General features: G+C 39.5%; 1 protein-coding gene across 2 annotated transcripts in view; it reads right to left on the minus strand.

Moving 5' to 3' along the window:
* Positions 1 to 25,435, minus strand: part of LOC122792269 (mucin-3A-like) — a 408,767-nt gene extending 383,332 nt beyond the window's left edge. The window contains exon 1 of one of the 2 annotated variants that reach the window (XM_044060022.1): positions 25,192 to 25,435. In XM_044060022.1, the coding sequence (XP_043915957.1) occupies positions 25,192 to 25,282 (91 nt within the window). In that variant the 5' untranslated portion in view covers positions 25,283 to 25,435. The remainder of the gene's footprint in view (positions 1 to 25,191) is intronic. The other variant, XM_044060023.1, reaches the window with a different exon arrangement.
* Between the last annotated feature and the right edge of the window lie 326 nt (positions 25,436 to 25,761).

The following is a 25,761-nucleotide window of genomic DNA, read 5'->3' on the forward strand; positions in this document are numbered from 1 at the left end:
TTGTGAGACTCTACACATATCTGCTGACCTTACAGGATCCAAATGTAGTGAAAGTTTTGAAACATGAGGAGACTAAATCTAAGATGACATCTCTGCTTAATTTAGCAGAAGCATATTGACGTCAAGCAGGAATGGAAATCAAACCAGAAGCAGATAAAAAACAGGCAGCGACTGAATATGCTAAAAAACAAAAGAAAGAATATAAGGTGAAGGACCAGATGAGAAGGCAAGAAATGTGGAAAAAACATAAATATAGTTGCAAGTATAGAAAACTTCTGGAAGAGCCTCATGCTGATCAAAAGCAAATGCAGGAATGGTTAAGGAGAGGTGAATTCACATCAAGAAATGAGAGGTTAATATAGGCAGCCCAAGATAGTGGGCTATGTACATGCTGGTTTTACAAAGTCTATTGAACATGTGGGAGAAACAGACATATGTAGGTTTTTTAAAACCAAATTGGAAACAGTCACACACCTTGTTGCTGGTTGCGACACACTAATGGCAGAAGGACTGTATACTTAAAGGCATAATAATGTGGCAAGACTGTTACACTGAAGATTGTGCAAACAGTATGGTATCAAAGTGGCTGAAAAACACTAGAAACATGAGCCACAAAGAATCATAAAAAATGAAGTTTATATCACATGGGATCACTCAGTACCATCAGTTCAAAAGATAGATGCTAGAAAACTGGATATAGTTGTCCAAGAAAAGAAGATAAAAGTAGAATTGGTCATTGAAATCACCACATCTAGTGACTACAGTGTTGTGCGTACAGAGAGACACAAAGTCATAAAATACCTTGATCTGCAGGCAGAAATGAGAGCCATGTGGAAGAAAGATACCCAGACAGTTCCAATAGTAGTTGGAGCAACTGGTCTTATAAAAAAGAATTTGCAATCGTATTTAGATATGTTACCAATTCATGTAACACTGTACGAATTACAGAAGGAGTTATTACTGGGCACATTGCAGGTGCTGCAAAGAGCACTTTTGGCTAACATCAAAGAGTGAAACAATACTAATTTCATGAACTTTAGTCGTACTTTTACTTAGGAATGGGGTCAATTCCCATCATGGTATTGGAAACCCAAAAGACCTGGAGAAATGAAAAATAGCAAAAGAACCTAGGTGCATAAGAAGCATACCAGGCAGGTGATCGTGGTGATGATAAGCTGTATAACCAGGCACAACTAAGTAAACACACAGAAAAAAGCTATTGCCACCCTTTTGAGCACTTAATATTGCTCACCTCCCAGGTTAAGCATGGCTGTATATGGTAACCCTGAGATAAACTTATGTCTGTTCATCCAATCATCAAAACTAATCTTGCAGAAATCAGCTGGAACACCCACAGAGTAATGTTGAAAGGTGCTAAATAAGTGAAGCCCAGCTCAAACAAGCAAACAAAGGGTTATTATATCCACAAGCAACAAAACATACATAGATCTCTGGTTAAGCGCTTTCACCCACAAAAAGTGGACTTCATCAGAACACAAGCACAAGATACTTTTAGTATTTTATAGTCTTTTTGGCACCAAAACACATTCAAAATTTTAAAGTGCAAATGTCTTAATAAACAATTCCATAAATACATATGAACATACTGTACATAAATATAAATGTTAAAAATTCACTGACTATTAAGCACATTATAAATATAGTATTATTTGTAAAAAATACAAACATTATAATGGTACTTGTTCGCTACAGTGATAAAGAGCTAACTTCCTATTTTGCTATTTAGGGTATACAACCCAATAATATCTTATCAAAAATATTCAAAATTAATAAACCAAAATGTACACGATACATTTTAAACTTGTGTACTGATATTTTTAAGTAATTCAAATATAATTATAATTAATTGTTAAAAACATTAATTAATCAGATAACGAATTGTAAAAAACACTAATAATCACATTAAAATATCACCCAACATCAAAATGTACAAAATTTATCCCAATTGCAGTAAAGGTTTAATTGAAACGTATTCATTAATTCCTGGCTCCCTTGTGGCATCAGTTAATATTTGTCATACGCTTTCCCTCTTACCTAAGAGGGCTTTAATATTTCCCCCACGTAAACCTAATACAACTTGATCAATAATAGCAAACTTGAATGTATGTTCACCCCCTCGCAAATTAATATGCCTATACAGTGCATTGTTGATATCTTTTACTCTTATACTGTACAGATGATCATAAATTTATTTCCTGAACTGTCGTTCGGTCTTTCCAATATAGTATGCAGGACATGACATACACTTTGCTAAATAAATAATATATTTGCTATTGCAATTGCCATGCCTGAAGTGGACATAAGTCCTATTGATGTCACCCAACCTCATCCCTTCAATTTCAAGTATCGCAAAACATTGTTTACAAGCTCCACATTTCCTTGTATATTTACACAACTTGTTAACATTTGTAACTGTAGACACTTGTTCTAAATATGTCTTTAAATTAACCCCCATTTTGATAACGAACATGGGGCTATCCCCTAAAATGTTCTTAACTTCTTGATCCACTGCTAAAATATTCCAATTTTTTTCTCACAATGTCTTTAATGCAATTGACATATGATGAATATTGAAGGACAAAAGCTCTGTTATATATTTTATTCTGGGGTGTTTCACCTCTTACAGCAATAATATCTGATCCTCTACCCAACAAAGGGGGATATTTTTTACCCCATTCATTTATTGCATAATCAGTAGCATCATTTAACATCAGTAGTGGATAACCCCTACTAACAAACATTGATTTAATATTATTAATCTCTTCTTCCATAATCTCGTATTTGGAAGACATGCGGGCTGCCCTAATACATTGCCCTTTGTATATGTTTTTTACCATATGTCTGGGGTGGTTGCTAATATACTCCAAATAACTATTATAGAATGTTTCTTTTCTATGTATTTTAGACTGAAACCCTTCACTGGCATGGCTAATGTATGTATCCAAATAAGCAATACCATCGGAACTATATTTATATGTAAACTTCAAGAAATCACTAGTGCTATTCAAAAATTCAATAAAGGATTCAATAATTTCCACTGGTCTGTCCCAGAAAATTAATATATCATCCAAAAATCTTGAATAATATGTAACATATTTATAACACCTACTACTAAATAATTGTGTTGTCTCCCATTCCAACATAACAAGATTAGCAAATATGGGGGCACAAGATGCCCCCATTGCAACCCCCTTAGTTTGTCTAAAATATTCTCCTTCAAAGTATACATAATTGTGATCTAAAACAATAATCATCATATCTATTAAAAGACTTATCTTGTCCCAGTCCATGTTGGAGGACTTCCTTAAACTATTACAAAAATCTTCCAACCCTTGCTGTTTAAGTATGCAGGAGAATAAATCAATAATATCTATAGTGATAAAAATTAAATCTTTATTCCAAATGTTGGAGGTTAAATTGGCCAAAAAAAATCCAGAAAGGTTCTGGCATCTTTCTGTTTAGACTCCTAGCATTGACTAGTTCTGCCTTGATGTTGTCTAAATTTGAGTGTGAGCATGTTATGCTGAAATGTCCATTGGGGAACTCTGCCTGAAAATGCACTATTGAGAAAGCAAAGGCTTTACCTGTAAATCATTCATTTCAAAGATAGATCATGGTCATATGGGCCCTAAGTAAGACAATGAACAGGGCCCCCCAAACCATACCAATATCCCATTACTTGTCTGTCTTTTCTCAGCTACCATAAAACTCCATTTAAACCTCTCAGTGTGAATACTGTTTTCCCTTTTACTACTACATTGATCACAGAGATTTGTATTTGGTTTAAAATTCAGATTTTACAGCAATAGCACTAACAGCCATTTGCCAAAAAAATTATATCATGAGCAAGAGTAAACACCTATTCACTTGAATCTCACATGCAATAAAAATTGGATCAACACATTACGCTGCAAGATACTTGCTATGATTTACATTAATATAGTATATAGTATATAGTGAAGCATGAATTCATATCTATATGAAAGGTGCAAGGATTCAAAGGATGCATGCATTCATTTTTGAACAGCCTAGGACAGCCAAGTGGATATTAGTGCCCCTTCTCAGGAGCAGCCTACAAGTATTCTTTGGTAAAGCGACTTAATCAGAGTGAAACTGAAGGCAAACAAGGGCTGAAGGAATTAAACCCTGCACTATAGAAAACAACTCATTAATAGTGCATAGCTGTACTCAATTACACTAAGTGTCAAACATACTGTTGTAGCCCAAACACAGTACAATTCACACTAACTAACCTGCAGAAAACAAGCTAAATTAAACATGCATTCATAGTCAAAATATTAGCATTAAACTCAAACAGCTGTACAATCAAGTAAGCACTGCTGAGCGATGTGCACAAGCATACCAACACAGAAAGTTCCGTGGCATACAGATCACTTCATATAGAAGTGAATCTCATGCAAATGAGGAAAGTACAGGGATCCAGCAAACAGATAGGCATTCCTGCAGATCCCATGTTGGTGTCCATAGTGTAGACAGAAGATTTCCATGTACAGGATTTCAAACAGACAAAAGGGGCTGTAAAAATGCAGACAGGTGGACAGAAATGGAATAGCACATATAGATATGAGCAAATCTATGCACCATGTGTCCAGAAATATAAGGGACATAAGTTAAAATAATGTTTTAATGACCTGGTCATGTTTGTGTAGTGCACTGCAGTGCACAAACATGCTTTTATGAAAAAAAAAAAAAAGTGGAAAATTCACAGTTAATAGTATGTGACAGAAATGTATTATAGGACCCTGCATGGAGTATCTACAATGGTGAAATGGTATTGTTCCAGCTAGGTAGGACCTGGAACCATGTAGTTTCCTGGCTGTGTGCACAGACCCTTATTCAAATGAGGTGGAGTTACTGAATTGCACAAAAGGGTATCCGTGTCTGCATCCGTGTCTGCATATCCCTTCTGTGTAGGCACAGAATCATGTCAGTGTCCACAGAACAGGTAGCTGACATCAGTAGGGGGTGTGTCTTGTATGCTCATTGGAGCTCAGTAGCACCTGTTTGCATGGCACACCACTGTGGTTATTGGGGGGGGGGGTACACTGGCTGCTAAGCTTTATTTACCTTCAGGGCATGTGTTTCTATGTGTTTGCATGGAGCGTTACTGTGATGAGCATAACATTTCGGTGTTTCTGAGGACTTGTAAGCTCACTGGAGCTCAGTAGCACCTGTTTGCATGGCACACCACTGTGCTCAGCGGGGGGGGGGGGTGTACACTGGCTAATCTTTATTTACCTTCAGGACATGTTTTTCCATGTGTTTGCATGGAGCATCACCGTGATAAGCATGACTTTTCAGGGGGGGGGGTGTACAGTGACTGCTAAGCTTTGTTTACCTTCACGGTGCTTGTTTCCATGTGTTTGCAAGGCACACTTCATTGCTGAGAGTATCTAAAAAGCAATGATGTAGCAATTAGTGGTGGCACTTGTTTAACTTAAACTAGGGCCAGTAAACAATGTTAATGATATGCTAGGCAGGTGGAATGCATCATAAGTAGCCCATCACACAGTCAGCACCTGCAGTAGAACACCATAAAGAATGGATACACCATACATTCTGATTTTTCATCCATACCCTGCACTATTAGAGTACAGACTTGGCAATTTTAACTGAAAGAATGCTAGGAGTTGCTGCAGATCTGCTACATCTGTGTGAGCTAGATGCCAAAGTCAATGCTAATGCTGGTGCTACTGACAATAGGCCTGGGTAAAGAAGGAGAAGAGTGTTCAGGCCCAGGGTGAGCTACACAAGCTGGAGACTGTAGAGCACTACAAGGTGGATAGGGAAATATTACAAGAACTCACTGAGCTCTGCCACCCGCAACGCAGATCCAGAGCTAACACAGGGGAACCCATCCCAGTGGAAACAAAAGTATTTATAGCCCTTAGGATAATAGTCATAGGTACCTTCCAAGGACCAACTGGGGACATGATCTGAGTCTCACAGGCATCAGCATCCAGGGTACTCCTCCAGTTCCTGAATGCCATGCCACCACATGCCAGTGAGCACATTTATTTTCCCCTCACCCCGAGGCAAGGGCCAACAATATACAACACTTCCACCATGCAGCACACTACCTTGAGGTACTGGGTGCAATAGATTGCACTCATGTACACATCAAGGCACCACCCAGTGGGCAGGACAGAATCTACATCAATCTCAAGGGGTACCACTCCATCAACTGCCAAGTCATGTGCAGTGCCCAGGGCATTATCATGAATATGTGTGCTGACAGCCGTGGCAGTTATCACAACTCCCATATCTGGCATGCATCACAGTTGTACCAGATGTTTGCTAGGGGAGACATCCCACATGGCCATTTACTGGGGGATGCTGGCTATGCCTTGTATCTGTGGATGATGACACCCATCTGAAATGCACACCCACCTATGGAAGAATGCCATAATGAGGCACATACACAAACTAGTAAAATCATAGAGCATGTGTTTGGGCTGCTAGTTCTGGTATCTTGATATATTTGGTGGAGTCCTGCAGTACTCTTCAGCCACATGTGCACATATGTTCACAGTATGTGCCATGCTACACAATGTGATCCTGAGGAAACAGCAGCAGCAGAATCAGCAAAGGTTAGGGATACATAGTCCCCCAACAGTGCCAAGGTCACCACAGCCACAGTCACAGGAGGACTTGGAAGAGGAGCCCCCTGATGAAGTCCCTATAGGCAGACATAGGCATGCCCAGTATACCCTGGCATTGGCTAAGAAACAACACAATAGCACATTCACTGACAACCTAGGGCCCTAGAGACTAACACCTTACTCCTATTCACATACATACAGTAAACCTGTTGATGCCAGGCAACCTGCACAACCTGTATTGGTTGTATACTGCTTACATCACACAGAGTTAGCCCTGAACTACAGGTCTCTCAACTGCTGCATTTACAAGGTAAGTCTCTAACCTACACACTAATGTAAGGATTACTATAATATATCATATGTATGAATCTGCTGCTGTTATACAAGGAAATATAGTGGGCTAATTGGACAGATGTAACATCCACATGGGACTACAGATACCCAGTCCAATAATATGTGTCCCTTAATATTGACTAGGCCTCATGGTTGGAATAGTCACTACATCAGGCAAGGGAGATGTTAAACAGTGGGCTCACATGATATTTTGACTACTGTATATCCCAGCAGATCGTGTGCCATTGTTCCCCCACCCCCAACACAGCAGTGTACCCATACAACTGCTTAACAGAAAATCACCTATGGTATACCAGTGGACCAGGCAATCTCAGGGCTGTAACATAGATATTCTCACACCATTGTATGTCTCTCCTCATGCAGGATATCAATGTACATATGTATGCTGTTGAATGTGTGATGAATGACTCTTCTCTGTCTGTAGACCTGAGCGGCTCAGTGGACTAAGGAAGCTAGCACAGGTGATGGTGTTGATGGCTCTAATCTGGAATTATTCACAGTTTTTTGCATGTGAGGTAGTACTATGTTGGTATTTTCACAGACTGTCATACCTCTTACTGCAAAAAATCTGGACAAAGCCAGTAAGATTGTGGGGACAAAGGCCCAAACATAGGAACATATTTCAAATATTGCCCCCATAAACCTAGAAAGTCACTGGCAGTAAAGGTGCTGCATTAGTACAGATGTTCTGAAGGATATAATGTCTGAAACACAAATGTTTGTCTGTAAGTAGTATGACATATTGACATCAATATTCAATACTTCATCAGAAGACCACAAATGTATGAGGAACAGACCAAACATATGAGGCAAAACAATGGACATCCTGTGGAAATCAGGACGTTTGAGAGGTATGCAGACTGATAGTCTGCTGGTGGTGTAAAATTACCAACCTCAGTCACAGATTAAATACAGCACACAGCTGGGGAATGCTGTGGACTGTTTGAGAGAAGTGCAGTACTGCAGAAACTGGGTGGATGTTAATGTCTGTAGCATACAAAAGCCCGGACTGTAGTACAGGTAGGTGTGGACTGGAGACACCTTATTAGTACTGACAGTCCCACTGTGCATGCCCATACACTTAGGTAAAATGAGCGCAATCCTGTTGTCCCTTCATCAAAATGACCTGTTACGTATAAATGCCTATACATATAGATATATGTATACATATCTGTCTGTCACTATCTCTCTCTCTCACATGCATAGTGTATCTATCGCTATATAGTGTTAAATAGATATGTACAGATAGCTATATCTATATATATTAAAAGGATGCATACACCCCTCCCCCACATATCTACAAAACACATATACATATCATACTCACACACAGCCACAGTTATATATACATCCCTGTTATACACAGAAATATGTGTATGGATGCCTGTATTGTCCGACATACCCTAATAATTGTGAGTGAATCTCCACTATCACATAGCCATACTGTTGCTCAAAGGATCCAAACTAAGGGTGCAACAGTACAAACCCCTGTGCCTGCTAAATGTTACCACTTAGACAAACACAGGTGAGCAGGTGCTGTAATGTATAATGTTGTTGATACATGTATGGACAGGACAAATTGTCCCTGCCCACATGTATGCTTATGTAATCTGCCTCTTTTTAATTACTCCAAGTATTTTGGGTTTCTAATACCATGACGGGAATGGACCCCATTCCTAAGTCAAGGTACTATTAAAATACATGAAATTAGTATTGTTTCAATCTTTGATGTCAGCCGGTAGTACTCTTTGTAACACCCGCAATGTGCCCAGTAATGACTCTTTCTTCAATTCGTATGGGGTTGCATGGCTTGGTAACATATCCAAATACAACTGTAAATTCTTTTTTATAAGACCCGTTGCTCCTACTACTATTGCAACAGTCCGGGTATCTTTCTCCAACATGGCTGTTGTTTCTGCCTGCAGATCCTGGTATTTTATGACTTTGTGTCTCTCTGTATGCAAGACACTGTATTCACTAGGTGTGGCAATTTCAATGATCAATGCTACTTTTGTCTTCTTTTCTAGTACCACTATATCCGGTTTTCTAGCATCTATCTTTTGAACTGTTGGTAATGGATGATACCATGTGATATAAACCTCATCATTTTCTATGATGCCTTGTAGTTCATGTTTCCAGTGTTTTTCAGCCACTTCAATACCATAATGTTTGCACAATCCCCAGTGTGACAGCCTCACCACATTATTATGCCTTTCAGTATACAATCTTTCCGCCATTGATGTGTCGCAACCAGCAACGAGGTGTGTGACTTCCAGGATTTGGTTTTACAAAACCTACATTTGTCTGTTTCTCACATGTTCAATGGACTTTGTAAACCAATGTGTACGTACCCCACTATCTTGGGCTGCCAATATTAACATTTCATTTCTTCATTTGAATTCACCTCTCCTTAACCATTCCTGTGTTTGTTCTTGATCAACATGAGGCTCTTCCAGACATTTTCTATACTTGCAACTATATTTATGTTTTTTTCCACATTTCTTGTCTTCTCATCTGGTCCTTCACCTTATATTCTTTCTTTTGTTTTTTGACACATTCAGTTGCTGCCTGGTCTTTATCCACTTCTGGTTTGATTTCCATTTCTGCTTAACATCTATATGCTTTTGCTAGATTAAGCAGAAATGTCATCTTAGATTTATTCTTCTCATGTTTCAAAACTTTCACTACATTTGGATCTTGTAAGGTCAGTAGATATGTGTGGAGTCCCACATTTGCAGATTTATACATGTAATCAATTTCAAGGAGGCCATCCCTCCTTCAGAATATATAATCTTGGTATACACTGATTTTTATAAATCATTTGGTGAGCATGAAGCATCCTTCTTGTTTTAATATCCAATCTATCCAACACTTTTTTGGGGCCAGTCAGTCACTCCAAAACTGTAAGTTAGGACAGAAAGAGCAAGGCTACAATTAGTGCTGGTATCACATTAGCAGCAGAAAACAGTAGCTTGAATTCCAAGCTGGTTTATGAGAAAGGGGTCACAGGCTCCTTGGTAATCAGTAGTTGCATCCCAGATGCTGTAGAAGACCATAGGCTAGGTGTTGTCTTACCCTATCTGATGTATAGGTAGTATGTATAGAAGGTCAAGACAACATAGAGCCATGTTATGCAATGGCCCAAATTTTAAATTAAAGAGGTTCTAGCTGAAGTGGCAACCAGACCAATCAGGGAAGTTGTACACTCACTGCCCTATCACATACACATAGGAATCAGTGTTCCTCTTCTCCTCCTCTCACAAGAAACAAAATAACAGCACTAAGCCAAAGCTGACTCATAAGAAGCAGTTTTCAGTCTTTCCAGTGATAGTAGTCTCTAGAAAGGACCGGAAACAATGTCTCTGTTGTACTGAGTTGGCTCTTGAGAAGTTGTTTGCAGGTTTTTCATCAAACAGTAGTCTCATTCCAGATCCTGCAAATTTTAAAAGATAGCTGTAATGGGGGAGTTATACTTTAGGTAATGCAGTGGGTAATTGTTTGAAATATCAAGATTTGGAATGCTGTGTCCTGGAATATGGAAAATGTATGACTAAACATCCACACTCACATATACCAAGTCAGAGACTGATATTTATTGGAGTACTCCCTTTTCTCTAAGTTATGGTGATCACAGTGTTGGTATACATAAGGTCAGGGGGTATGGGGAGCTTACATGCAGTGCAATGATAAAGCTTCCCCCCCCCAAACATTGAGGGTGGAGGGCAATTGTCACCTGCAAAAAAACAACAAACGATGTTTGATATTCTTTGTGTTCCTGTTTTTTCAGTCTCTTTTTTATGTTTCAAAACTTGAGATTGTGAGTATTAACATTTCAGTAGGCAGCCATTGCAGTGTGCACTTAGTGGGTGAAAAAATATGAAAGATAGGGTAAATCAAGTTTGATCTGTCTAAGTGAAGAGTCTTCCCATGATACGCTTCTAGCATTCACAAGAATGAGCAGATGAGCTAAGGCTAAAAGATGGTAAAAGTTACAGTTATATAAGGGGTGGATAACTCAAAAGTCACCAGATTTAAGACCAAAACATGGACAGGGAGGGTAAGTGGAAGGAATAGTCAAAATAATCACAAAGCAGCAGTCACAGAGCACAAAAAACTTCCCAAAGCTGTTCTACCTTTCTCTGTCTCTCACTGATAGAAGAATGAGTGCTCTACAGCTAGCTTGGTACTTGAGAAACATACTCTAGTCTTTGGTAGAGACCAAGCATTATCAGTTAATATAACTGGGAGAAGACCGCTTACCTTATTGTATGCAGCACACAAGGGGTTGTGCACACCTACCGAAAATCTTATCATTAAATGTTCATGCAAATAAAGTACAAGTACCCAAACCCATTATATGACAAACATAACCCAAGTCATTCCTTCAAAGGGAATGAATGCAACCTTTAAAAACTCTGAGGTCATTAGTGGACAGTAAAATCAAGGAAAAAATGTCTATAGCCTGGAAAGTGTCCTCTTCCTCCTTCATCTTCCAGCACTGTTTGCATCACCTTTTTCCAGCTGATCTTTCTAAAATTCTTCTGAGAAGCTTTCATTCCTCCATTTAACTCTTCCTTTAGTAATAACCCATTTCTGAATATCTTACTTGTTCCCAGACCTAACCTTCCAGCACATTCCTTACTTTCATATTAATTCCATGACTTAGTGAAATACATTATGACATTCTCCAGGTCTTCACAAATTATCTCAATTCCAGCTCCTTGACAACTTTAAACATTATAAGGGTCAGAAATGAATTATTCCTTTGGAAGAAACTAGACCTTTTGTGAATACATCAAGACAGATGTGCTCCTTTTTGCTTTTTGGAGTGGTGATTACAGTACACTAGGTCTTAGCCAATACATGAGATATATTCATTATCACATCACTTTTTCTCTGGTCAGTCACATCAACTTTTACATCATCTGACCTTCTATAACTGATCCCACATTACCTCACTGCACAATTTCTCTGTGTTCTAACCCTTGCAACCAAGACATTTGCAATTTCATAATCTCCTGTATCTTTTCATCTTCTCTCTTGCACAGAGAAGCTAATCTTAGATCTCTCTCTTTTTCCTGAGGACTGAGTACTCAGTTTTTGTAATGTCTCAGTTCTAGTTGTTTCTTCTCTATAACTCAGAATTCCTGCTATGTCCTTTTTTTCACAAGGAATTAAAAGTTATAATCTCAACTAAAACTGTGCTGTCTCATATCTCATCTCCTAACTCCTACTGCTCAAAAAGCCATTGCTAAAATGCTGCTGTTAAAACCCCAACACATTCTACTCTTTATTGCTTTACAGTCCTCCAAAAACATCCAGAAACTCCATTCTGTAGAGGCAAAGATAAGTAAAGTTTTATTGCTGGCAGACCAAAATACTCATATCTGTACCATACTGCAGAAAGGACACTGGCTCTCTATCACACATAGAGCCAATTTTCTTCTAGGAACGTTGCTATTCAATTTAATACATATGGGTTACTGTCCACCACTGAGAAATAAACTAATGCACAGGGAATGAAACTACTCCCTGAGAGGCATCCAAGACCATCATCTCACCCTAGCTAGACCACACTTTAAATAGGCCATTGAAGAAAAAGCATTCTCCAGAACAGGACCAGCACTATGGAAAAACTTACCAACTGAAGGTAAAGGTAATAAAACACTGGTGCCAGTCAAGAAACCACTCAAAGGCTTCCATTTCCATGAAGTCATATGCAAGTGTTTCTGTGATACCGGTTAGTGCATGACCTTCAACAAAGATCACAAATGTAACAAAGGTAACCAATATAACCAATGTATCTTAATTTGTCTCCGTCTTGTGCATACTGTAACTATTATGTATTTACTAATGTAAGTTGACACCTCTTTACAGTTTAATGCTGATATTCTTAATATTTCTATTATTTTTCTACAAACTTAAATTTTAAGCTGTTAATATTCTTACTATCCATACTATTTGTATCAATTCTCATTTGCATTTTTTTGTATTAATTATTGTCTGCATGCTTCTTTTCACTGTTATCTTTCTACTTTTATACCCGGGTCATGACTGAAAGGGATCCTTAGACCAGGTCACCCAACTGGTTATCAAATTGTGAAATAAAATAAAAAAAATGTGCATCACCATATCCCTTTGTCATTTTCCATCTCCATGTTTGACTCAGCCCCACCTGACAGCATGTGCAGTGGCATGCTCTTACCTGTTGTGCACCCATGCCCTTACATATCATGCTTAGTTTAGACGCAGTTTCAAACTGTTGTGTAACAGAAATGATGCCCCCCCCCCTACTCTGCCCTATCTCTTCTCTCATTTGACCTTGTATATTCTTTAGGACAGTTTACACAAGGATGACATTGACATACACAACAGCCTCCTCCTCGAACAGGGTGGGAGCAGCAGTAGGAATGTCAATGTTCATGTGTACGTCCATTTAGAAGGACGTACACAGGGCAGGGACTTACAGCATGGTTGTCAATGGGAGATTTAAACTGTAAGAACAACAGAAATTGTTGACTTTGTTGCCTCGAACATACAACCTACTTAATATGTATGAGTCCACTTTATTTGTCATGGAAATCACCATTCGTGTAAGGGATTTTTGTGTTTTTGATAGTAAACTCCTTTAGGACAGCTTTAGATTCAATTGGATCTTCATTTGCCCATGGTGTATAGTCCTGCTAGGTTCACACATCACAGCCTATATCACAAATCCTTCACTGCATGACTCTGAGAGTCACATGTTAGTTTTCAGGATACTACTTTTATTTTATTATTGTTTTTGCAGTATGCACATAAGAAATTAGGTTCATAGGTTCATAGGTTCATACTAGGCTATCTGCCCTAGGGCATTTATAAGACTAGCCAGAGTGTGTTTGGCTTTCGCCACCCATTTTAAATTAATTTTGCTATGCCCTTTTTTGAGGTTAGTATACTGTGCCTCTGTCTAACAATGGCACAGAAGTGATACCCGGGGTAAACCTACGATCTCCCATCCACTCATCAAGATTCCTCTTGAAGAGAGTCAGTGAGGGACTCTGCCTAACCTGGACTGGGATTTTATTCCAGAGTGAAGGGAGCCTCTGGGTTATGAATCTGTCCCTCCAGCATGTCCTATTTATTTCAGTGCTGAGGTTCAAGACTCTCGAGCATGTAGCTCGATGGGATTTGGATTTTCTGAGGTGCAGCATGTCCATTAATTCCAGGTTGGACATGGCTTTATACGTCAGGCACAGATCGCCTCTGAGCAGGCGGTATGTCACTGAGTAGAGCTGGAGTTTCTTTAACCGGGCAGCATATGGCATCTGTTTGAGCCCTTTGATCCTCTTGGTGAGGTACTTTTGGGGTCTTTCCAGTTGCTGCAGGTGTCTGGTAAGGTATATCCCAAAAGGGGCATTGTACTCAATTATGGGCCTGATGAGGGATGAGTAAAGAGGCACGATGACCTCCCCTGATCTAGATGTGAATCCCTTCATGATTAGGTGAGCTATATAAAATGTTTTCTAACCACTTTGGCCACGTGGTTGTCAAATGAGAGCTTGCTATCAACTTGGATCCCCAGGTCCCTAATTACGTCTTCTGTACTTAATGGATTACCACCTATGTGGTAAATTGTGGGCACTTTGTTTTTGCCAAAGGGAATGACTATACACTTTTTGGCATTTAGCTTGAGGCCATGGCTCTGGCACCAGTTGTCTGTTTCTATGAGGCCCTTTTGGAGGATGCTTGTGTCAGCTGGAGAGTCGATTATGGTGCCCAGTTTGCAGTCATCTGCGAACTTGGTCAGCCACAGTCCTTCCATGTTGGCCTGTACCTCCGAGAAATATATACCAAACAAGAGAGGTCCCAGGATTGAGCCTTGTGGGATGCCACTTGTAACTGGTTTGGAGTCTGACATGGCTCCAGCAATTCCAACCATGTGGGTTCTGCCCTTGAGCCAGTTTGCAACCCATCTAGTGACATAGGGGTTTATATTTAAGCTGGTGAGCTTATCTATAATGCCCAAGTGGGGTATTGTATCAGAGGCTTTTGCGAGGTCCAGGTAGGCTGTGTGGCCCACCTTCCCCTCGTCAATGGCCTTGGTGACTGTTTCAAAGAAATTGGCCAGGTTTAAGAGGCAGAATCTGCCCTTAACAAAGCCAAACTGGGTAGGATCCAGTGTCTGTAGGTCCCCAATATCTTTATTTATGAGGTTCATGATGATCCTTTCCATAGCTTTGCAAACCAAGCTAGTCAGGCTTATGGGGCGATAGTTTCCAGGATCCGTTGAGGCACCACCTTTGTGGAGAGGGACCACTGTTGCTGTACACCACTCTTTGGGTACATATCCTGTAGTAAGGCTGAGATTGAACAGTAGTTTTATGTTTGGGTTTAGTTCTTCTTGGAGTTCATGGACGCAGCCCGGGACACTGTCTGGCCCCATTGATGCTGTGTTTTTTGCTTTGGAGATTGCGGCTCTTACCTGAGCATCTGAGATGTCAGGGGGGCAGCACTCTGCTGGGATAGATATATGCCCTTTTGGTGGGGATGGGGGGAGAGAAGTTTGCGCTGAACCTGTCAGCTAGGATGTTGGCAATGTCTGTGGGTTCGATGTATTTTTTGTCATTTTGGACTAATTCTGAGCATATCTGGGAATTCCCACCCTGGTTCCTAACATAACTAAAGAAAGCCTTGTGATTATCCTTAGTGTCCTGTGCAATTTTTCTCTCGAAGCTGGCCTTAGACGATCTTATGAGTGCCCATAGTTTTTTGCTAATACTGATCAGAGATGCCTTCCCTTTTTGGGATTTTGCTCTATCATGTAGTAGCTTCCTCCTTCTATTGTATAGTTTGTTTATGGCTGGGGTCCACCAGACAGAACGTCTGCCTTTGGAGGATTGGGTCTTGGTTTTATTTGGGATTGCATGATCCATGCATTCCTGAAGGTGTTCATAGAATGCGTTTATAAAGGATTCTGCGGTCAAGGCCATATTTTCCACAGGCTCGGGGGCATTGAAGGATTCCACCTTGGTTTTGAGGAGTGTGAAATTTGCTTTAGAGAAGATTTTCACTGTGGTTTTCTGGGCAGCGGGTGGGGTCGGGATGTGAATATCCAGTGAGATTAGTTTATGGTCTGATCTTATCAATGAGGGATATACTTCTGGTCTGGAGCATAGAGTCCCCATGTTGGTGATGATCAGGTCCAGTATGTTTTCCCCTCTTGTGGGAGTGGTAACAAGTTGTTCCATAGCATTTGAGTTTATAAATTCTAGGAACCTTTGGGCTAGGGTGTTGGAGCTAGAGTAATGCTCCCAGTCTATGTTTGGGTAGTTGAAGTCGCCCAATATAATGGTGTTTGGAGAGACCTTCATATTTTCCAGTGTTCTCAGGAAGGCTGAGTGGGGTTCCTGGGTTTGGGAGGGTGGTCTGTAGCAGGCTATAAACTGGAAGGCAGTTTTACCCACTGTTAGTTGCATATGGATAGTCTCTGATGCTTCGTGCTGTGCCACCAACCTAGAGGTGTAGGTATCTTTGACGAATACTGATACTCCCCCTCCTTTTCTAGTTCGGTCCACGTTTTGGGGCCAAAAAGCATGGTATGAGGTATAACCTGGTAGTGCTGGGGTGCTCTCGGGAGCCTTGAACCAGGTTTCTGTTACTGCACAGATATTGATGTTCTCCATGCTAAGGAGAGTTTCGAGTGCGTGCATCTTGAGGTTTAGACTTCTGGCATTGAGTAGCATTACTCTTAGTTTCTTATCCCTTGTGATACCTATGGAGGTGGGTTTGTCTTTTGAGCCTTGCCTAAAAAAGGCGCTATGGGGGAAGCAAGAGCCTTTGCCAATATGCGAAAGCCCAGGGGTGACAGGTGCAAGCCGTCCCTAGAGAAGCATCGTGGCTTAGCGAGCATGTCATCCCAGGCTGACAGGCATTGGATCCCCTTTGAATGACACCAATACTTAAGCCAATTGTTGAAATTGATCATCTTGTCTTCATATTGTGGCATCATTCTTGGTGAGGGTAATATGCTACTCAAGGTCAGGGTCATACCGGCATGGGCTACATGCTCAGAGAGCTCCTCTATGTCTCTTTTCATGTAGTCCAGGGAAGTACGTCTCAGGTCATTCACATCAGCATGGACAATGGCCGAGTCATATTTGTACTTGCCTTGGAGTGACCTGAGTGCTTGTGTTATGTGGCGGATCCTAGCTCCCGACAGGCAGCTCACCGTGACCTTCTCCTTGTTCAGCCTGGTGAGCGGGACATCAGTGTGCCTGATGATAAAGTCACCTATTACAAGTGTATCAGGTGTGTTGTTTAGCTTTAAGGGCTGTGACAGTTTGGCACACTGGCTTTGTGAGCTATGTGTTGCACGTGTTTTGTTTTGGGGTAGTGGTTGCTTGGGTGTCTGCTTTGGAGGTCTCTGCTGCTTAGGCAGATTTTTATTTAGAGCCTCCGAGTATGTTTTTGTGTGTTTATGTGTTTGGTTTGCTGTCGTGGTAGGTCTATGTGAGACTGGAATTGTAGTGACTGTGGTTTCCTTCTCCTCCTGACTGGTTACGCCAGTACTGAGTTGAGAGAGCTTAGCCTCCAGTTTGGCTATATGGTTGCATCTCTCACATGTGCTGGAATTTGTTGGGAGGAGGAGTGGGTTGTCTGTGTACATGAGGCAGTTGTAACATTGCCTCAAGATTCCCAGATTCACCAGCTGGACCGGAGAGGAGATTGACAACTGACCTTTGGACATGCTATAATAGTATTGGGAATTCCTTTATAATTGAAAAAAGGGCCAATGGGGTACAAGGTACTCAAGGGGAGTTTGTGAGGGTGTAGTGCTTTTAATTTTTTTTTATTGCTGACTTATATAATTGCTTTAATGAGCAAGTGCCAGGTAACTTAAATGCAATGTGTTACAGGTAACTTAAATGCAAAAACGACAAACAGTAACTTTCTTTCAAGTGAAACAAGGAAATAAGTACAGTAAGCAATGCAGATATCACTAGGGATCTACAGAAGCACTGAAAAGCCACGTTTTAGGTGGAATTAGTGCTTCAGGGAAATAACAAGCAAACAAACAACAAGCATAGAAACAAAGCTAGATTCAGCAGGCCTGGATCTAGTCTATGCTACAGCAAACAAGGTGTACCAATTTCAGTAAGAAACAGTTCAAATATGCAGGCACTATAAGCCTTTAACCAGAAATTCCCAGCTCAGAAGGGCAGAGTCCAGCCTCTCCTCCCACAAGAGTGCAGACTATGAACCTTCTTAATGTAAAATAACTGACCTGAAGCCCAAGTGCTTAAACCAGAACTAATACACTTTTAGAATAACAGACACTGAGCCCTCAATCAGCAGTTCCCAACTTAGAAGGATGTAAGCTATCTGTCCTGCCACCACAGTGCAGGCCACAAACCTTCCTAATGTAAAATAACTGGTCTGAAGCCCAAGTGCTTAATCCAAAAGACTTAGAATGATAGCTACACTTTAATCAAGTTACTACCAAGCAGTAATAAATACAATTGAATACTTTAAAGAATGCCTGGATTAGTGCTCAAGTTATACAAACAAAGCTAGATTCAGCAGGCCTGGATCTAGTCTATGCTACAGCAAACAAGGTGTACCAATTTCAGTAAGAAGCAGTTCAAATATGCAGGCACTATAAGCCTTTAACCAGAAATTCCCAGCTCAGAAGGGCAGAGTCCAGCCTCTCCTCCCACAAGAGTGCAGACCACAAACCCTCTTAATGTAAAATAACTGGCCTGAGGCCCAAGTGCTTAAACCAGAATTAATACACTTTTAGAATAACATACACTGAGCCCTCAATCAGCAGTTCCCAACTTAGAAGGATGTAAGCTACGTTTTCTGCCACTACAGTGCAGACCACAAACCTAATTAATGTAAAACAACTGGCCTGAAGCCCAAGTGCTTAAACCAGAATTAATACACTTTTAGAATAACAGACACTGAGCCCTCAATCAGCAGTTCCCAACTTAGAAGGATGTAAGCTACCTGTCCTGCCACCACAGTGCAGGCCACAAACCTTCATAATGTAAAACAAGTGGTCTGAAGCCCAAGTGCTTAATCCAAAAGACTTAGAATGATAGCTACACTTTAATCAAGTTACTACCAAGCAGTAATAAATACAATTGAATACTTTAAAGAATGCCTGGATTAGTGCTCAAGTTATACAAACAAAGCTAGATTCAGCAGGCCTGGATCTAGTCTATGCTACAGCAAATAAGGTGTACCAATTTCAGTAAGAAGCAGTCAAATATGCAGGCACTATAAGCCTTTAACCAGAAATTCCCAGCTCAGAAGGGCAGAGTCCAGCCTCTCCTCCCACAAGAGTGCAGCCCACAAACCCTCTTAATGTAAAATAACTGGCCTGAGGCCCAAGTGCTTAAACCAGAATTAATACACTTTTAGAATAACAGACACTGAGCCCTCAATCAGCAGTTCCCAACTTAGAAGGATGTAAGCTACGTTTTCTGCCACTACAGTGCAGACCACAAACCTAATTAATGTAAAACAACTGGCCTGAAGCCCAAGTGCTTAAACCAGAATTAATACACTTTTAGAATAAAAGACACTGAGCCCTCAATCAGCAGTTCCCAACTTAGAAGGATGTAAGCTACCTGTCCTGCCACCACAGTGCAGGCCACAAACCTTCATAATGTAAAACAAGTGGTCTGAAGCCCAAGTGCTTAATCCAAAGACTTAGAATGATAGCTACACTTTAATCAAGTTACTACCAAGCAGTAATAAATGCAATTGAATACTTTAAAGAATGCCTGGATTAGTGCTCAAGTTATACAAGCAAAGCTAGATTCAGCAGGCCTGGATCTAGTCTATGCTACAGCAAATAAGGTGTACCAATTTCAGTAAGAAGCAGTCAAATATGCAGGCACTATAAGCCTTTAACCAGAAATTCCCAGCTCAGAAGGGCAGAGTCCAGCCTCTCCTCCCACAAGAGTGCATACCACAAACCCTCTTAATGTAAAATAACTGGCCTGAGGCCCAAGTGCTTAAACCAGAATTAATACACTTTTAGAATAACAGACACTGAGCCCTCAATCAGCAGTTCCCAACTTAGAAGGATGTAAGCTACCTGTTCTGCCACTACAGTGCAGACCACAAACCTTCTTAATGTAAAACAACTGGTTTGAAGCCCAAGTGCTTAAACTAAAAGGCTTAGAATGAGTTACACCAAGCAGTAATAAATACAACTGAGTACTATTAAGATGACGCAAAAGCAAAATAAAGTAGGAAGAAACACAAGTACAGTAAAAGCAGATACCATTTTTTTTTTGAGTGAGCAAATGAGATGGGCCCAGGAGTTACAGGACAGAAACAAGTGCAAATGCAGACCTTCAAATAAGAAAGTTGAGAGAGATGGAAGACCGCCCAAATGGCCAATAACTACAAATTCCCGGCCAGAACTACTCCTTATGTGGTAGACAGGTTACCTAATGCTTACCACTCCCACTGATAAGCTAGAAGGCTTCCCTCCAACACAGAAAGGCTTGGAGGGGCTCCAAAGCTTACAAACAGTCCTGGATACAGAAAATCTGTATCTGGAACTCTAATTACAGGAAAGGTAGGAAACAGGCTTACAATTTTTTTTTTTTTTTCAGAAAAGTAGCAAAAACAGTAGTAAAAACAATTCACATGCAGTGCAAGCTGGCACACTTGAGTATGTAGCAATATTAGTCCACACACAGTTTGAAAAAATGTAATTAAATTAAAAAGGGCTAAAAGCAAGTGCAGAAAGGGTTTATTAGGTAGAATGCGGTAAAGAGATGGGACTGGGGGAGTGTCCTAGATCAAATCTACAGTGGGGCGGGCACTGCAAAAGCCACCAAATTTAAACTACAACCAAGAACAGGGAGGGGGGATGGGGAAGACAGTTTCAACAGAGATGTGAGGAATCACAGTGCAAATTATAAAACCAGAAAAATATATACTGATCTCTGTATATTTGCAGAACAGTAAGACAACAGATATCTAAGCAACAATTTAGCTCTATAATACAGAATAATACAGAAAAATATACTCAGCTCTATATATTTGCAGATAGTCTTGTAAGGCTCTACTATATACCAATGCCCTACATATTGCCAAGTGTATTTATTTTCTTTTTACTGTTCTTTCTGACTCTCCATGCAGGTGTTATTATGTGAAGTGTAATAATAAAGCTCCCCCTCCTCAAATCATCATGTATTGCTGTACTGCCCATCTTAGATGGAGTAAAGAAAACATCTTATTTATCTTCTTCCTGTAGCTTTCACTCCTGCTCCCCCTTAGGGTACACACTCAAGAAGCTCAAAACTAGCAAGTTTGCTTCCCACCATTAATGTTTGCAAACCATTTGTTATCCCTTTTTATTCATAGATATTCTCTGGCCAGCTTTCTTTCTACCTACATGTTTCTGTTTTGTTATTACAGTTAAAATACCTTCTTACACTCTGTCTGTCTCTACATTACAAGTTACATTTTGCTAATATTTACACTTTTTATTTTCATATATATTTTACTTTGCACATTCCTATCCACTTATCCTATGTCATCTACTAGCAGATAAGTTGCAGAACATCTCCAGCCCTCATGCTTACAAACATGAAGAAAGGCTCACTATGTCCTGCTACCCCTCTGCTTCTCCATAGTCTTCCTCAGTAATGCCACAGGATCATTATTGCCCTCCTATTCTACTGCCTCAAATGTGAAGTTAACCTCATTCTGGGCAGTGATTTGTCATGTGACTTGGTGAGTTCTTCCAAATAAATGTACAGTCTCTATTAATATCCTTGCATTACATCAGCTAATTCAAGCATATATAGTTCCTTCATCAGTTCAGGTCTCCCTTCTACAAATCTATATGCAGGACATACAATATATATATTTTGTCTGTGTGTTCTTCAGTCAAACAGAAGACCCTAGAACATCTGTCTCACCTCTCACTACACTATGCATTTTTTCTGGCTTTCACCTAAGTTATAGTTTTTTTTTGTTTCTTGGTGTTTTTTCTGCCCGTTATTCCTGGACCATTGTTTCTGGTGTTCTTTCTAGAAAACTCTATATATCATAGTCAATAAATCCAACTCCATCAGTGTTTCTTAACTAAACCTCTATCCCCAAATCGATGGTTCGTGTCTCTTAAAACTATGTATTTCTTCTGATCCTCAATTACCTTATATATTTTTTTTGTTTTTTCTTCAAATTATTTGCAGACCATCAGCTCTTCTCATTATCCCAATGACTCCTGCCATCAAAAGAGGATCTGTCATCCATACAGCCATCAGGGTTATCAGTAGAGACTTATGCTATCTGTTCCAGACTTTCAACATGAATGCATATAAATTTCTTAATGCAGACCCGTTTACAATATGTGCTTCCATGCCTTCCATGCATGCCAAGTGCCTGCTCTTATGCTCCAACATGGTACTTTGCATCTACTTATTCTTGCCCATTGTGCTACACTTGCTAAGACACCTTGCTTCTGTGTGGTATTAACCTTTCAGCAGGCTTAGTACCATTTCTACTAAGGTATGAGCAATCTGTCTTCAACTGCTAATTGTAAGTTTTTTTAACCATGTCCTCCAATGGCAGAGTTCCTTTTGTTAGGTTGTAATTGTCTTGGGTATTTCTTGGTTACAGGGCTTGCAATCAAGGTTTTAATCCTCTAAACCATAGCACCAAACATAATTTATATGGATTTTTCCCAGCATAAATAAATTGACACCATGTTCTTTTACAAGTACTCAAGTCCCAAATTGTTGCAGGCCACTGTCTGGAAGCCAGGGACTAGAGTGTGATGTAGCTCGTGAAGGCTGCCAATAAAGCTCAAAATCAAAAATGAGTTCAGGCAGGCATCCATTGGGAGAAGGTTGGGGGTGGTAATGTTGATTAAGGCAGTGATCAGAAAGGAGATTTAGGTTTAGGGAGTGGGAGGGGATAATGACGGGTAGGGAGTAGGGAAGAAGCCTTAGATTTGAAAGTGGGAGTGGACTTTTGGGGTTAGGGGTTGACGTTTTAGTGTAAAGTAGAAAGGGCCCGGATTAAGAAGTGGGTGAGAATTTTATGGTAAGAGTTACTTCTCTGGCAGGACTATATTGTTTTAGGGTCAGGTGATGGGACAGCTAAGTCGTTACAGGAAATCAGGCTTGTGAGAGTTAGAACACTTGCTTTTTCTTGAAAATGGTAGTCAGCAGGTGTATCATGAGCTACCAACACATATCAGTTGGAGCTGCCCCACCTATACCAGTTATGGTGAACTTTGAAAAATTATTTGCAGAGGGGATAAACTTGGACTTACAATGCAATAATTATTTCAGAAAAGCTGATTGTTTAGGCATATAAGAAAAAATGTCCATTATTAAAAATTTGACAGGACTATGAGTGAAAAGCATGCAGAATGGAATGCATGAATATTAATTACTGCATAATTAATTAGGTTGGGATCATAATCCTCTGAGATGTTAAATGCAGAGAAGAAATGCTATGAGAAGCTACAAGATTAGTGCTTCTGTGGTTCTAAAAATGACGTGGAAGGTGTTGATAATGAAATAGAAAATGATAAAATCTCTTCACATTTTTAGCCATTGTTATCTTCAGATGTATTTCTTTGTTACAATTATCGCAGTTTTCCATTTTGACTGAGGAAGACTATTATTTTGTCATGTTTAGGTTGAGCTGTATTTTCAACTGGAGTTGTCAGTCTTGGTAAAAGTACATTTGTTTCTTCCACAGTAAAACACTACACCACAATTTTCAAGCACTGAGATGACAGGCTTTTTACACTAAATTTAAAATAGGAACTAGGAAGAATACTTGTATTTTTCCTTCAAAATAAGAATTCATTATTAAGCTGTTTGGACCTTTTTAAACCTGCAACATATTTTTATATTCATCAAAAAAGACCAATGAACATTTATGCAAAAACACTATAGTGTGCTCATTTCCAGTTTGCAATTTTCATCTCCTGTCTATATGAAAAATATATACAATGCCCTCTATTATATATTTTTGGGGGTTGACTTGTAAACCATATTACATGTGGCTGATAAATAAACTGATCGAAAGTGTTTCCAGATAATATGTTGTCTTGCACTATATAGTCAGAATCAGGGCTCCAAAATAATGAAAAGTACAGAATAACAGACATTCTTAAAATGATAAATTTTCATTTATTATTCTGCATTCTAACAGTCTGAGAGTTTGATGTTTAAAATATTTTTATAAAAATTAATCTAATACTAATCAAAATGTGTGAGTTCCAGTCCCAGATTTTAGAAGAGATTTTCAGTAATTCACTATTTTCTTACTTTAGAACCTCAGTCCTAAACAGATCTTACACAATTAAATTTTGGTTTTCTGCCAGAGATACAAGAGAACTGAGGTCATACATTTCTGCATACTTCAGATCTGACTTCACACACATTTGTATGTCTGTCTGTTGGTCTGTTTCGTGTACGTGTAGCACATGTGTGTGTTACAGAAATTTTTTTCTAATCCATTAGAACAGCTTGTATTTTCATTTATTGCCCAAAGACAGATGGTTCTTTCATCATATTATTTAATATTCCCACGTTCTCACATTACATCTTAACAGCGAAACATTTATCCATGTTTGACTGGCATCATTAGGTTTTAAATGCCAAAATACAGTAGAAATAGAACTACATCATTTATGAACCTACATCATTTATGTCTATCCAAAATAATCTTAAATCTGTTCTTTTTATTGTAACTGTTCTTGCTGGTTCTTCAAAATAATTAGTACCTAAATTAATAACTGTATAAATGCTCTCCTAACCATTCCACCATGAGTAGGAAAACTGCGTGAATGGAAGTGGGATTGCTTGATGTACAAAAGTCATCATATGGCAAGAAAATAGAACATATCTAGCAATATAAAACTAAGAATATTCAAGGTTTTACTTTGTTTTCCTATGTCAGAAGTGCGACATAATAAAAATATAAAAGCACACAAACCACATATTTTTCATTTTGATCTTTGATTCTGCATTCAGATACATGTAAACATTGGCAGGCACAATAGCAGTGTATTTATATCATATTTCACCTTTCAGCTGTTTGCATGCAATTGCTGTATGTAAAACACTAGCGTTATCCATTAATTGTAGAGAAATCTTCACTTTGTATTTTTTTGCCGAGCACAGTAATAGTGTCTGCAGATTACATTTTGACTTACCAGGAGGAGCCAAAACTTGCCATGACTGAAGGGAAACAAGTAGTATGAATACAAAGGAAAAATACATCCAAGATTTCATTCTTAACATCATGTTAGCGTGAAGTCATCCAAATCCTGTTTCATCTGCTTTGTTACAGTCTTAAGAGTCCACTTGCTTCTGTAGCTCTTTTCTTAAAGTTTCAGTTTCACATTGTTGTAACTGCCCAGATGTACATCAACATCTAACTATGTGTAAAAGGGCAGTGTCAGACTTCATAGTTTCTTTTGTATCACTGTGCATCCTGTTGGCTGCAGACTGATAGAAGAGAACTGAGCTGCATTTTTGTAAAACTGCCAAACAACTTGTTTCATCTCTTAATATTGATGTTGATAACTGTTCTAAACTGATCTCCATGCAATGAACTAATGCAGATTTGCATAACGATCTTGCCCTCCCCCCTTTATTAATACCCACACTTGAAAGTTAGAGTGATGTGTTAAAGGTAATAATAAGTAGAGGAGTCATCAGAATGCAGAACGCAATGAAGGTATCCATATACTGTTCTGTAAAATGCCACAGGTGTGTAAAGG

Source organism: Protopterus annectens, chromosome 1.part2, assembly GCF_019279795.1.
Source record: "Protopterus annectens isolate FY-2018-M chromosome 1.part2, PAN1.0, whole genome shotgun sequence".
In the NCBI taxonomy this organism is placed as follows: domain Eukaryota; kingdom Metazoa; phylum Chordata; order Ceratodontiformes; family Protopteridae; genus Protopterus; species Protopterus annectens.